This window comes from Nicotiana sylvestris, chromosome 8, assembly GCF_000393655.2.
Source record: "Nicotiana sylvestris chromosome 8, ASM39365v2, whole genome shotgun sequence".
NCBI classification, from domain to species: Eukaryota; Viridiplantae; Streptophyta; class Magnoliopsida; order Solanales; family Solanaceae; genus Nicotiana; species Nicotiana sylvestris.
The window spans coordinates 21,750,977-21,766,652 of record NC_091064.1 but is presented as its reverse complement, the minus strand read 5'-3'; the positions used below and the strand labels follow the sequence as shown (position 1 = coordinate 21,766,652).

The following is a 15,676-nucleotide window of genomic DNA, read 5'->3' as shown; positions in this document are numbered from 1 at the left end:
TATTGTTATCTACCAAGTTTACTAGCTCTATGATTATGAAAAAAATAAAAAATAAAAACAAGCACCAAACGAATCATGATCATCAAGAATCCTAAGAGAATGAAAACAAAGTTGAGGTCCCTTTGGCAAAAGCACAAATGCCAATCATAACTTCTGTATCTAGACCAAGACTAACCACTTCTCTTTCTACTCTCTACTAATTTGTGGGGTGGGGTGGGGTTGGGGGAGGGTGGCGCGGTCCATCGACACCGATAACATGGCCTAAATCCAGCCAATTATTAAAAACAAAAGGAACCACACAATGAATGGAAAAGCTTATTAGTTAGTACTATAATTTAATAGACAAGAATACAAAACACCAAGTAATGAGTAATCCTATAATATTTATATCAAAACATATCCCACCTGTCTCTGTTGTTTCTATACCAATTCTACCTCAAAATAACATTAAAATTTATCATACAGAACAAAGAAGAAATGATCTACAGCAAAAAAGAAAAATTAAAACAGTAGCAAAATAGACCTCATTATTGTCTTGTTCTTTGTAGTACAGAACCAATCATCTTGAGTTCAAATCTCTTCACAGTTCCAGCAATGTCCCTCATCGTGGCGTCAACAGCATACGGGGTTCGGTCAACGGTGATAGCCGTGGCGTTGACCAGCTGCCGACATGGCTCCCGACGTTCTGCAATGGTCCCATGATAGTGGAAATACTTGATGCGCCCTTCTGTTTTGTGGGTTGTCTTGCCTACTATGTTCTGTGACATATGCACGCCCGTGGCTATCACATTGCGCGGTTGCACCGCGTATTTTCTGTCCCTCCTTATTCCTCTCTTGATATCCTTGTATACTAGCTTCTCAAACCCCCATTTTCTGCAATCGTGTCGCACACAATCAGTAATTGACTAGTTTTACGTTAACCATTTGTAGTTCAGTAGTTGAGTGAAGTTATTTTTCAAGATACAATACAAAAGCATCCAACTAACCGACAAAACACAAGACCCCTGTCCTTTTCCAGCCTTCCATTTACAATTTAGTTTACCATTTAAGAATTTGAACATTATTTTCTATAATTTTAAGTATAAATAATACAACCAATCAATGCATACCGACAAGGGCTAACTCCAAATCACTAGCAAATGAACCTCAAAGTTAGTTCATTACAAATAAATACACCTTAATTTTGGTAGGTAGTGACACTCAATAATACAAATCAACTCAAATCAATAATACTCTGTAGCATTTAACAACACATTGGATTCTAACATGGATCCTATAAGAACATAGAGTAGAATATTCTAACAAATAATACAATGTCGTCACTAAAAACTATAGTAGCATAAGACATTTCCTTGCTTGTCACCCATTTTTGTAACTCATTAAGCATCTCAATTATTCAACCACCAAAAAATTTCAACAGTATAAATGTTCAAAACCTACTTATGGTCAATCCACATCAAAGGATTTCGTTATCAACCACTAGATCCTTCGAGGAGATACAAATTTAGAACCACCAAATTGTAATTTTTTTTTAAATAACTAAGACTCCCTGAAGGAAAGTTTTGGAGTAACGGTAAAGTTGTCTCTGTGTGACCGATAGGTCACGAGTTCGAGTCGTGGAAGCAGCCACTAATGCTTGCATTAGGGTAAGCTGTCTACATCACAACCCTTAGGATGCAGCCCTTTCTGGGATCCCGTGTGAATTCAGAATGCTTTGTGCACCGGACTACCCTTTTAACAAGGGAGAATCCCCAAAGGCCCAATGGGCGCATGGTTCAAAAACTATGTTGATAATGGACTCGCCCCTCTATCTTTTTTCGATTAAATACCGAGCTTTTGTTAGTGGCAGGATTCAAATCCGTAACATGTGTCACATCATGTGTTGTACTCTTGCTACTAGACCAGACCATATTGTACTATTTCTTCAACCAGCAAGTTAAAATTTCAACTAAAATATTTAACCATTCCCTAATCATGTCCTTTGTAGAATTCTAACCATTCCTTAATCATGCAATTACAGAGTTTGGATCCAGCTAGACTACAAATAAATCACACCTAGTATTAATTTAGCCTTTACAGCATGTATTTATAGGCAAATAAAAGTTACATGAAAGCCACACCGACAGAGTAAATTCAGCTTCAACTTCACTTCTTTCAAACGTCAATCTCAACTTCATAAGCAGACACTATGAAAAACAACTTATACTACACTGATAATATTTAAGTAAGCCCAAAACAAAAAAAGATTCCATTATTGCCAATTGGTATTATTTCAGATGCCCATATTCTTCTGTTCCATTAATTATTCCAAACACGCGTCAATTAAATGTCAACATTGTGAATATTAGCTGTCAACTTTTGAAAAAAGTTTGACCACCTTTACTTACAAAATTCTATTTCTACTACTTACTACAACAAGATTAAACATCAACAAAATAAGAAATAGATTTAAGTAAAATACCCTGTAGGGCAAAAATCATAATAGCAAGTTAGTTATCATTTTTACGAAACTATCACTATTTATCAAGAGATTTAGTTGCAATTACCTAATATAGTGAGACTTATCTATAATAGTATCCTTAAATAACAGTCATTCACTATAAAAGTCAAATCGATTTTTATGTTATGTGAATATATGTACTCTATAACAGCACTTTACTATAGCGGCCAAAAAATATTGGAACAAACGAGACTGTTATAGAAAAATTTGACCGTAAATGACCTGATTACATAAATACTTTCTATGCTGTGATAAAACTTAAACTCGAGAAATTAACAAACTTATAATGAAAATGTTGGCATACCTGTAAGATTTACCGCGGTCTTCTTCAAGACAGAGCTTGTTGGACATAGGCATCTGTTCAATGGTGAATTGTGTAAAATCCGACAATGAATCCACCACAGATTTAATAGTACTCTTCTTAGGCACAAATATGAACTCATCCACATCAAAAAAGAACATCCATTTAGCTTGAAATCTATACCTATGTAAACAATCATTCACTATCAAAAACTGATTATGATAATATCCATCAAATCTTTCTTGGTCCCGAATGTCTTGTAATGTTACATATCCTTTCTCCATCCATGGCTTTAAAACCGCCATTACTCCTTCGTGTATACCTCCAGCATCATGAATTACGAAATGAGATTTCTCTCCAAATAATCTAACGTGAAAAGCTAACCATTCTCTTACTCTTTGTGGACTTAAATTCCCATATAAAGATGATCCACAGTAGAAGAAATCATACTTTGGCGGTTTATTGAATTCTGCAGTGAAGTTAATGAAATCCTGTTCTGTTTCAGTTAACCCTACGAAAGTGTCGGCGGTGTTGAATTTAGTGTCCCCGCCGCCGTTAGTAGCGGCATGAATTACGAGTTTTCCTCCATTTTCAGTACCAACTGGAATAGGGAAAGTGCAATTGATAACTAAAACAGTATAAACTCTACCGTATCCCCAATCGGGTAGGATTTTGCTACCATTTACAGTAATGGATTGAAGCTTGTCGTCATTCGGGATCCATTCACACTGATAACTGGGTTTTCCGTACACATGGAGAGGTTTTGAAGCTAAACCCATAACAGCAAAAGTGTTAAGCCCGCCTCTGTAAGCAGACATAAGTATAAAATTGTAAGCAGCTGAACCGAATGGATTGAAAGCGCGCTTAATAACTCCATTTTTTAGAAGCTCGTCCTTTTCCGTTGACGGCGGTGGAATAGAGGTGGCGTTTATGGCGGAAATGGAATCAATAAAAGCGGTAGAAGGGGTTATAGGAGTAGAGATACAAGTGCTAAAATTTGAAGAAGTGAAAGAGAAACGAGAGGGCATGAATTGAAGAATGGTGATAAGTGAACAGAGGAAAAGAATAGCAGTAAGGAGAAGTTTGAGCTCAGCTGCACAATTCCAAACAACTCCAACAAACATTTTTCTCTCTTTTTCCTTTGTCATTGTAAATTATGAGTACTCAGTACTAACTTTGTTTAGTATTTGGTATATAGAAGATTTGGAAGAGATAGAGGAATGGGAGAAGAGCAGAGAAACAGAAATGGCAGAGAGAGAGAGAAAGAGAAACTAACAAACAAAATCTTCTCCTATTTTTCCGTTTGTTTTTGTCTCCTTTTTCTTGTTTCTGCTTTCATAAATCTCTCTCTCTAATCAATCTGCATTTGGAATCTGAATGAAGAGTTTAGAGGGCACTGGTGAGTGTTTATAATATGGAAAATTGAGTGGATTTTTGCAATAAATTAGGAAAAGGAAATAATTTAATATTTTCTCATTATTGTGGCTTAAATGATGGTATGGACAGATTCTGGTTTAAGTTATATTATTACTCCCATGTTAGAAAGTATTTAGATAATCATATCTATTACTCTCTAACTAAGGCAAGTATATTTATATTTTAACCAATAATCTATAAAGTGGTCTGATTAATCTTCTGAAGTCGGTTGTATTAACAATTTTATTAAAAAAAAAATAATGGCAATAGAATTTATTGTACTTCCTCTTAACTTAATTAAAATTAGTGTAATTCAAAGTAAGTACCATTACAGGAAACTAAAACAAATAATAAACTCTTACTCCAATAAAAATTTAAAAAGTTTGAAGATAATAACTTTTATACTTAATATTATTAAATGTTTTTTTAATAAATATATTGAGACCTTAAACATACTTGGCAAAGTAAACAACTATATTACTATAAACGAGTAGTAAATAAGAAGTTAATACTTTTTTGTGCCAAATTAATTGTTTTTATTGTAAATGTTTTATTAACTTTAGTAAAATCATTTTTTATATTAAAAAAAGAATTACATTCACTTATCAAATAAAGAAATTCGAAAGCATTCGTGAGTATATCATTAGGGAACTGATGTAAAAATTGCAAACTTAAAGTGTTTCTTATAAATTAAAAATTCATAATAAGAAAACAGTTTATTTAACTAGTAACCAGTAGGGGTATCAATGGTTCAGTTCGGCTGGTTATTTTATAAAATGTGTACCATACAAATTTTCCGGTTATACTATTATATATAACTAAAATTAGACTTTTCAAAACCACCACAATCATGTCGATTTCTCTTGGGTGTCGGTACGGTTTGGTTAATTTTCGGTAATTATTTTAAATGTCATATAAAAGTCACTAGTAGAAGTAGAATGCAATAACATACGTATTTTTATATGACTTAGCAAAATTGTCTAGTTATTTTTAGAGTTTAAAAGGTAATGAATTAAGAAAATACGAAAGATGACTCAAGTATAGATCCATCAACTATTCTACAACATCGTAAAAGAAACTAATTAAATATAAATAAAATATTAATCACACGAGTAGAAAGATATTAGTCAAGTTGGTATTCAAGAATAAAGTTTATAGAAGATTAAACATTCAAAAAGATAAATCTAAATCATACGAAAGAAAACATATTCAATACATTGTGGTTTGCTACACATAATCGTCACAACATCTTTGTGTCTTTCTAGTGGACATGCCGAAAAAATTTAATGCTTTATTATTTTTAAATTTAATATATAAATATATTTTTAATATTGTAATTTTATTCGGTACGGTTCAATATTTTTTCGATTTATTTTCATAAAATAAAAAATATATCATAATTATCGGTACAATTATAGATTTATATAAAAACCTATAATTTTATTAAAAAAAACTTAAAAATGGATACAATCAGGTTCTGTTTTTAAATATCCTACTAACTAGTAATAATGCAAAGTGACGGAGAGATCTATTGAGATTTAAGACCGAGGGCGTGATGTGTGTCATTCCCCGTAACTTTAGGAAATAGAAAATAATTAAATAAAAAAGTAAATAAATAAAAAGCTTGATTTGAAGTAAGAAAAGGGCATTGCTTTTACTGGGGAACAGAGCACCAATGCTCGGGAATCCAACTCCATCTCGCGCTGCTATGTGGTTCTCTATATATTTTTAAAAATAATTCTAAATTCATATTAGTTTATAGGGGTACTTCTTTAATATATATATATATATATATATATATAAATAGCTGTTATTCAGTACCTACTAATCTTACGGTATATTCATTGCGCGTGTAACCTATCTAAACATAAAACTTTTAAAAAATTATATAAATATTATTTTTTGAATTAAAATAAATGTATAAATTTATCTCAACAAAGAATATTGATTCCATATATAGCTAATTCAATAAGGAATATTAATTTATACCTTTCGCTCTCTATGTTTTCTTTTAACTCTTTTAACTACTACCTTAATTTACTTAGTTATCTTATCTATATTTTCCTTTTCGAGTATTGTAGTTGGATTTGTAATTTAATATGTGTATAAATTTACAATATGTATTCAACTTATTCAAATAATTAACTTAAAGTACATTATAGTACTTATTACTTCAAATTAAAATACTATTATTATTTTTTAAACGTAGCATGTCATATTAAACTTATTTATATATATTTTCATACTCGACCTAATATGTTGTAAGTCTGGTTTATATATTATTAGTAATGTTTAATTTTTAAAAACTTAAACTTAGATCTAAAATTTATTAGTAGATTTCTAACATGTTTATATATATTTTGTCTAATGCACGTCAGAAAATGTCATAATTACTTTACATAATTTATTTAAGGAAAGGATTTATAAATAAATTTTTATTTGGTTTTAAATTCTTAAAATTGATTTTCTATATATGTAGTCTGAATAAGGAAATATTTAATGACCAAGATTTAGTTGATTTTAAGGTCCTAAATATTAATAGAATAATTAAATTACAATTATAATAAATATAAAATCTATTTTAAAAGGTAAAAAAGGCGAACGATATTTCGCTAAGGATCTTCGTGATAGGATATGAGTGATGCTTGTACTTTCTGTCGATCCGTATAAAATTATAAAAACATATAAGCCCTTAACAATAAGGTTTTTAAAAATATAAGCTCTTGAATATGACAAATATTGAACCTACTTAGTAAAAAAAATAGTGAATGTCCTATCTAAGTATGACAACAAACAAGATAATCTTGAAAGTTTAGTGTTATTGTGTATCTCGTTCTTTTATATTAATTTCGTATCAAAATAGTCATCTAGGTACCATGTATTCTAAGACAAGTTAGCTACAAAGAGAAGAAAAATTAGCGATAGATAAATTATGTAGTTAAATAAAAAAAATTCATCGCTAATCCTACTTAGTGACAGAATCAGTTATATATTATAAAAGATCCTATTAGCTACGAGATGAATTCACTAACTAATTCTTGTTTTGTAAAGTTAAATTATGTAGCAAACTTTCTTAGCAATATTATTATTTTTTGTTTAACCAAAAAATAAAAGTAATTTTCCATCTATTTATTTTAACATATACATTGAGGTAATTTAGGTATTTTTGTAAATTAAATTATGATAATTAATTTCTTATCACAAATTAATGATTATTACTTTTTTTCAACAATAATTACAATTTCAAAAACTAATGTCCTAGTAAATTTTAACGAATTTAACAACCAAGCTTCTAAGAAAATACTTGTGAGCACATGATTTTGCCTCACATGAATTACTCCAAAAACAATTCCCAAAATTAGATTTTTATCTAATTATTTGCTAAAATTAGGAATTACTGTGCAATTTGCCTGAGTGTTTGCATATTTTGTGCATATTTAAATTTTATTAATGCATTGAAAATACAAAAAATATAGCATCTGCATTTAGAATTTAGTTTTACATTTTTAGATTAATTAAGTAAATTGTCGTCTTACAAAAATGAAAAATCCCAAAAAATAACGTATTTTTTGCATTTTAGTGTTTAATGTCAAAATTGTGTGATTTTCTTGGTATTTAATTATTGATGATAATTATTATTTAGAGATAATTAAGTTAATTTGATAGAATAATTTGGTTTGGGGATTAATTAAGTTTTTATTTTAATTTTGAGGAGAAAATAGTTTTGAAATAAATAGGAAAAGAAAAGAATAAAAGAGAAATCAGAATTCTTGGTCCATGTTTAATTAATTAAAATCCCAAATCAAATTACCCCAAAACGCGTCTGGTCCAGGCCCAAAACCCGTTCCCTACCCGGTGTGCCTTTACCAAAACCAAACGACGTCGTTTAGACACGCTTTAATCAGGGCCGTCGATTTCCATTGATCCAACGGATGAGAACCAAAATCCCTTTTTAATATACTCTAACCCCCTTTGAACCCCCCCCCCCAAACCTGTCTCTCACACCCCCTTTCATCTCCCAAACCCCTTCACCTCTGAAAACCCTAGAGACGCCAACCCTTTTCCACCGCCCTAAACCCGGCGGCGCCGGTTCCGTTCAGCACCAAAAATACACCACAGAACCACCACGACCCCCTCTTTGCAAATCCCAGATTAGTTTCCTTCGAATTTTTCTAGAACCCCTCGAATATTAAATCCAAATTCAAGCCCTAAAAATTCAAAACTCGATACGGTCAAAACTGGTAGCATGCATCGACTCGGGAAGGACGATTCACTACAAAAATGATGCCATTCGCTCTTTCTTAACAGAGAAAAGCAATTGGTATCAGTTTTGTATGAATCAAGTTATCAGATTTTAACTTTGAGTCTAGGCAGGTGAGTTCTATTTTCTGTTGACTAGTTCATTCTTCTTTTCTTCTCTTCTTCTTCTTCTTCTTCTTCTTCTTCTTCTTCTTCTTCTTCTTCTAGTCCTGTTCTAATGGTCTGCTCTTGGTTTGAGTGTTCGAATAATTTCGAACTCAGTTTTGTTTTTCTTTTATATCAATTTAAGGATCATTTGTTAGTTTTTCAGTTTTGTTTTTTTTAATTTTTTTTAATTACGGTTAAATTGCTGCACTTTTATTTTTAGGTTATGACATGATAATTATTAGCTTATTTAGTCTTGGTTGAATTTTAGTTATTTTGTTTGTTTCTTTTAGCTTTGGGCCGATTGAGAGCATTTGGCTCTAAGGTCCGATTGAAATTGGATAATGCTTTGCTTTCTTTCTCTGAATTGGATTTGGACACTGAAATTTGAAACCCAAGACCTGGGCTATACAGACCCACACCAAGTCAATTTAGGTCAATTTGACCCATGTTTGGTCTGTTTTCTGAAATAATAACAGGGTCATGGGGGGTAATTTGGGTAGTCTAGCCTAAGGGAACCTCAATAATTGAATTAGGTGGCTGCTAATAAGTGATAAGGTTTAGAAAGGGTACTACTGAATTAAATTATAAGCACTAAGTTAGTGAATAGTTAAAAATGAAAAAGTTGACTGGTAGTGGAGAGAATACTAACTTAATGAAAAAGGACAGAGTTTAGAGGTGAAAAAGACAAAAATTTGGAAAAGAACACTTAAGAACATAGAAAGAATTCACTGGAGACACTGATAGAGATAGCTGAAAGGAAACTGAAAAGAAAACTCGGAAATAACCTTAAGTTTCCTGCATTTCCTTGTTGAAAGCAACTCAAATTCTGTTTGGTTTTTGTGTTCTTGGTTACTTAGAATTTCCGAAAGCTTCAAAGATCCTGCATCTGATTTAAGATAACTCAAATTTCATTGTTTCTAAAATCTGGTTTCGAGCTGTTGCTACTACTGTTACATTGCTGATCTGCTGTGTCGTATCCATTGACCCTCATTTACTTCTTGTTTTCCTCTTATTTCTCAGGTATATTACTTAATTCCTCCTAATGTAAAGTTTGTTTCATGTCTGATATGGAAAACTGGAAGTTTAGAGCATAATATCAGCTTGTTTCTTCTATTATAGTGTAGCTTTACTTTTTATGAAACTATGAGTGGTTGGTGCATATTCTCCCTCTTGGTGATAGCACTCATTGAGAGTTGAATTTGGTTCAAGAATTAGCAAAGAAATTCAATGTTCTGTTTAATATTTCATAGTTAAAGATTGGTATTGTATAACTGAATCTTTTCATGATTCTAAACTCTTATGGAGGTTCGTTTAACATTAAGTTTAATCAAGTTTGGATATAACTTGTATACCTTTTGCTTGGACTCTTAATTGAAGCTATTGTCAGCCTTTTCAAATGCTGAAATTGGGTTTTGTTTGGATGTGAATGCTCCTAGAGTGGTTTAGACTTGGTGGCATCAGTAATAGATAAGGGTTCTGGTCTGATTTAATTAGTTAGAACTGTTTGGCCTTCAGTTTATGTCTAAATGCATCTCAATATAGATCTTTGGTTTAGTCCATTTGGTTCATGTTGGTTTTCTTCTAGTAATTTTGCCAAATTTTCTCTGTTCAGTAGCTTAGTTTTATTTTAGTTTAATGAATTTGCCTGGTGCATTATATCCTGCTGAGTAATGTCAAAAATCATGTTGAAAGCTGTATTTGGTTTTATCTGATGAGGGATCAGTCCTCTAGCAAGTATCTTGAGGTTAAATGTTGTGTAATTGAAAGTCTTCTGGGAAAGTTGGGTGCATAGCTTATTTGGTTGCATACGTAGTTAGATCATGCCAAATGGTATAAATTATGTATGTATCTTCTTGCTAAGCAATGCATATGGTTATTACAGCATGTTACCTTGTAATTCAATAGTGTCATATTCATGTAATGAGTGATCGAATTCTTTTTAAGTAGTAATCAATATGACTCGTGCTTAAAATAGAGGAAAATGATCCAAGTTGCCTTAAAATACGAGCTATGCATTGATTCATTTGTAATGCAGAAATGTGTTAGTTTAAAATAGACTTTAGGACTTACATCTACTAGATAGACCCATAAGATTCTACTTAACATTACGCATGGAAATAAGCTCAAATTATACTGAGAATCTCACATAACTGTCCCTGTATAATTAACCGAAGCAATTGTCAAAGGGTAGTTCGTTAGCAAAAGCTGTATTGGGTTTGTATTCTTAGTTTGGTATACCCTTATGTCCCTGGGACTCAGTCTTCTGGTTAATAACATATGCTGACCAAGGTCTATCAGCTATTAAACAGGCTTGAACTCTTGGTAAAAAATAATAGAATCACATTAAGCCTCTCCTTAATCAATTAATTGGTTTTTAAAAAAAAATAAAGTTGAGGTACACCGCGCCAAATATAATCCCAAATGCGTGGTTCTCACTTAATTATATCCCTTAAAATTCTTAAAATATAAGGTGTGTCATTTAGCAAATTTCCATGGCCCTCGCAAAATTAAAAACGCATAGTTACTTTAGGCGCGCTATTTAATAATTTACCTTCCTAAACTCGGGTGCGCATTTATGTGACCCAAATCCAAATCTCAACGTTAGCTGAAATGTGTTGCGAACTGCTGGTGTATTTATGTGACGTGGTTTGAAATATATTTTAAATGACATTGTAATCTTCCTTTAATTAATTAAATAAAAGCGGTTTAAAGTAAAAATACACATAGGTTTATAATGGTTTTAAACTCAGATAATTGAACCATTTATAATAGTTTAGCGACCGTGCTAAAACCACAGAACTCGGTAATGCCTAACACTTTCTCTCGGGTTAACAGAATTCCTTACCCAGATTTCTGGTTCGCGGACTGTTAAACAGAGTCATTCTTTTCCTCGATTCGGGATTTTAAACCGGTGACTTGGGACACCATAAATTATCCCAAGTGACGACTATGAATTTTAATAAATATCATCTCATTTCGATTGTCACTTAAATTGGAAAAAACTCCCTTACACCCTTCGGGTATATAGGAAAAAGGAGGTGTGACAGCTCTGACGACTCTGCTGGGGAACGAACCTAGAATCTCTGGTTCAAGGTTCAGAATTCAAGCTTAGATAAATTGTTATATTTGGCTTTATATGATTTTGTTACATGTTTGGGCCTAATGTGCTAAATGTTGGTTTTTCCCCGCTTTGATATTATCTGAACTGTATATATAAACTGCTACGGAATCCCTCTCTTCTCTCTCTTGAGGAGTATACGCTGGTCGTGACTTCTTTCTGTTAGTGTCCTATTCCAAATAGAACGTGGTTCGGACAAGTTGCAAAGCCGGATGATCTTTTGGTTACCGGTACGCAGCCCCCCCCAGCTCGAGTTGTCCGCTCGGGTAAGCCAGGTCTAGAACAAATAAACCCAGGTTTTAAACCTAGTATAACAAGACCTCATACCGGATCCCTAGTAGGAACGTTTGTCTGCATCACGTGCATTTTGACTTTGGAGACTCAACACAGGGGTTGGGTCTATCTAGGACAGGTGTACCAAAAATGAAAAAGACCATCATGATACATCTTACTTGCTACTTGTGCATTTATTTGCTTCGGATTTGCATACTGACCGACTTTTGAATAAAAGGAAAGAGTTTGGAAAAGAAAATAGCAGTATGAGGGCTAAGGGAGGTAACTACCTGTTTTGAAAACCTATATCCCAAAATATACCGAAACTCTGCCAAAAATTTGAAAAGAAAAAAAAAACAAAAAGAGAATTTTTATTGTTTTCAAGGAAAAAAAAAGTTGGTTTTTTGTTTTGTCAAAATTGCCCGAACTACGCCAGTTTGATTATCACCAGATGTGGGATATGTAGGCAACCCTCATCGGGTCCAACTGCCATTTTTGCAAAATAGCCCCAAAAAAAATTCATTTGAAAATAATTAAAGTAATGACATTCTTGCCAAAAATAGCCGAATGTCCCCAAAAGGGCACCGGAAGGTTGCTTTTGCAAGAACATCCACCTTTGGTCATTTTTCAAAGTTTTGGCTGGTTAGCCGACACAACCTTAAAATCTTCGTTCTCAAAATACTGAAAGGTCGTAGTTGCAAAATCGGGATTTTATTTTATTTTCAAAAAAAATGTGTGTTAATTTTATTTTTGAGTCAAATAAGTCTTAATTTTTGCCTAAACACCTTAATAAACATGCAGAATGAGCACGGGTCAGAATTTGCCGGTAACAGTTATGAACAAAATCTCTTTGGAGTTGCATATGTGGTTGGAAGATCTGGGAAAGTTAGAGCAAGATAAGGTCAATCTGCATTTGAGAGGTCTCACCGGGTTGATGAAGATAAGGCCTAGGGGAGACATCATAAAGGCGTTGGTCACATTTCGGGACCCGGCTCACAATGTTTTGCATTTCTCAGATTTTGAACTCATACCCATCTTGGAAGAGATAGCAGGTTACATGGGAAGTAGTGAAGGTCTGAGGCATAAGTATCTGATCGCTCCAAGAGCCTAACTCTCACAAATTCATGGATTTGTTAAAAATAAGCAAGGAAGTCCCATATTCCGAGTTGGAGGGTGGTTTTTCCACTCTACATTTTATATACCGGAGGTACGGGCATATAGGAGGGTTCAACGATCTAGAAAGCGGAGTTTGTAGCAAAGGAAACCAAGCAAAATGGGATGAACATAGACATTTCGCTTTCATGGTAGCTTTCTTAGGCCTTGTGGTGTTTCCCCGGAAAGATGGGAATATCGATCTGCGGGTGGCTGGAGTCGTCAAAGTCTTAATTATCAATGCCAAGAGAACCCTTGACCCTATGATAATATCTGAGATATACCGAGCTCTTACAGCTTGTAAAGCTAGGGCAGATTTCTTCGAGGGATGCAATTTGCTACTACAAATGTGGATGATCGAACACCTGTGTCACTACCCTCAGTATATGAGTTATGGGTCTGCAGAGAAAAGTTGCATTGAAGAGTTCGACACAAGGATTTCAGGGTTCAAGTTAGCGGAGGGGTTTGGAGAATGGATAGCCCGCCTTCGCGCCATCACTACGGGACAAATAGAATGGACACTGGGTTGGATTCCTGTTGAAGAAATTGTGTATATACTCGCCACTGGTCCTTACTTCCTCCTAATGGGTCTTCGAGGTATTCATCCTTATGCTCCCTACCGAGTGATGAGACAATTGGGAAGGTGTCAGGTGATGCATCCAGATGAAGATATCAGTATTTACGCGGTTGAGATTAGCTCCGACGACCAATTTTACGAAGAAACAGTTCGTTCTATTTGGAACGAGTGCCAATATTTGACGGTGAGCACTCAAGTGCGGGACCTATCTAGAGGTGATGTCTCACCCACCTATCTTGCCTGGTATAGAAAGAAGAACACTGCAAGGGCCGAACCAGAAAGACCGACCAAAAAACCGCTCATTCAGGAATTCATCGAGGCATCACAAGAACCGTGGGCTTGGTTGGCCAAAGAAAATGAGTACAGGGCCACAATAGGAAAGCTGGAAAAGCAAGTCAAAGGCCTTCAATTCGAGAATGGCTTACAAGCAGCGGCAGATGAGGGTGAAAAGGAAAGGCTAGCCAAAGAAAATGAGGCCCTTCGAGCCAGATTCAGAAAATGAAAATAGCGGTAGAAAATCCCGTCAGAAGTGCCAAAGATGAAAATCTCATAGATAACATGAGGCAGAAAGTGGGTGAATGTAGTTTTGATCTGAACAAAGCAGAAGGTCAACTAGCCAAGGCTCGAAAGAAATTGGCTAAAATTGTGGAGGAACGAGCACGCCCAGTTAAACAATTAAAAGAAAGGTACGATAATGAGGTTGCGGGGTTAAAGAAAAGGGTCGTCACTATTGAGGATAAAATGATCAAACAGGCGAAAGAATTCAAGGCTGAAAGAAAATATTGTTATACAGAAATGGCACAGTTGGAAAGATATTTGCAACAACTTCAAGAACAAAATCAAGCAACCGAACAAACTCTGGAAGCCAGGGCACGGCAGATTGGGCGTTTGTTGCAAGAAAAAGGGTGTCATAAGAGAGAGAGTCAGAAAGATCGCTGACTACATCACAATGAAGTGTAGTAGTTATGAGGATATGACTAGATCTATATTTTTCGCCACTGTGATGACCTTTGTCCACCGGATAATGGAAAGTCTCTACCACCTCCAAGGGGATTTAGCACGTCGGCCCGAGGCGAGACCGAATAATGTCCCATGGACCCCAGGAATAGTTGAGGCACTAATGTATTCGTGATTTTCACTTGAGTCTGTATTTTCTTTCTGTTGGAGTCTGTCAGTTTGTTTTCAAACCTGTATTTTCTTCTATTGTAATATGTTGGCTTGTTTTTCCTTTCATCAAAGTCCGTTAGTTTGAGTCGTTATAATCAAGATAGTTGCTTTTTGTGAAAATTCGAACATCCCCCCAAAAAGGGTTTTGTTACTTGTACACCAGAACTACGCTCGGTCTGATTCATGCGGGGTCATGATACGTAGGCAATCTCTATAGGATTCGACCACAACCAAAAGGAAAATAGGCATGAGTGACAGTAAAAGGAGATGTCATAAATAAGAAAAAGCCGGGATGACACAAACAACCAAGCAAATGCATAATAGAAATGACTAATTGCCTAGGTGCATTGCCTTCCTATGTGCGGTTGCTTATTTGTTAAAACTCTAATCACTAACAAGTTTGGTTGTTGTTTCCAGAATTCAAGCAGTTAGTTCACCTAAGCATACTGACAACCCACCCATACCAAACTAGATCCAAAGGTGAAATAATCATGTCTATCCCAGATGTAGACACCAGTGTCATCGAAGGAGAAGAGTTGGACGTAACGCCATGAAAGAAGAGATGTACAAATTGAAACACCAAATGGCCGAAATGTATCAGGCCTGGGCTAAAGGACAACCACCATCCGCTTACCCGGCTAACCCTACCTTCACTCCACCACCGGCTCAAACTCAGGATCATCCTGCCACCGATCTATCCCCGAGCTTTCCCATTTACCAACACTACCGGGGCACCACTTCTCATACACCACAATCTCCACCCCC

At 34.5% G+C, this 15,676-nt stretch overlaps 1 protein-coding gene across 1 annotated transcript; it reads right to left on the bottom strand.

The window, feature by feature from the left end:
* Nucleotides 1–302: 302 nt before the first annotated feature.
* Nucleotides 303–4,181, bottom strand: LOC104236423 (galactan beta-1,4-galactosyltransferase GALS3-like). The gene is made up of 2 exons (XM_009790340.2): nt 2,805–4,181; nt 303–873 (listed from the first exon to the last, which is right to left on the bottom strand). Exons 1-2 carry the CDS (start codon nt 3,947–3,949, stop codon nt 528–530), a joined length of 1,491 nt encoding a protein of 496 aa, XP_009788642.1. The 5' UTR covers nt 3,950–4,181; the 3' UTR covers nt 303–527.
* Between the last annotated feature and the right edge of the window lie 11,495 nt (nt 4,182–15,676).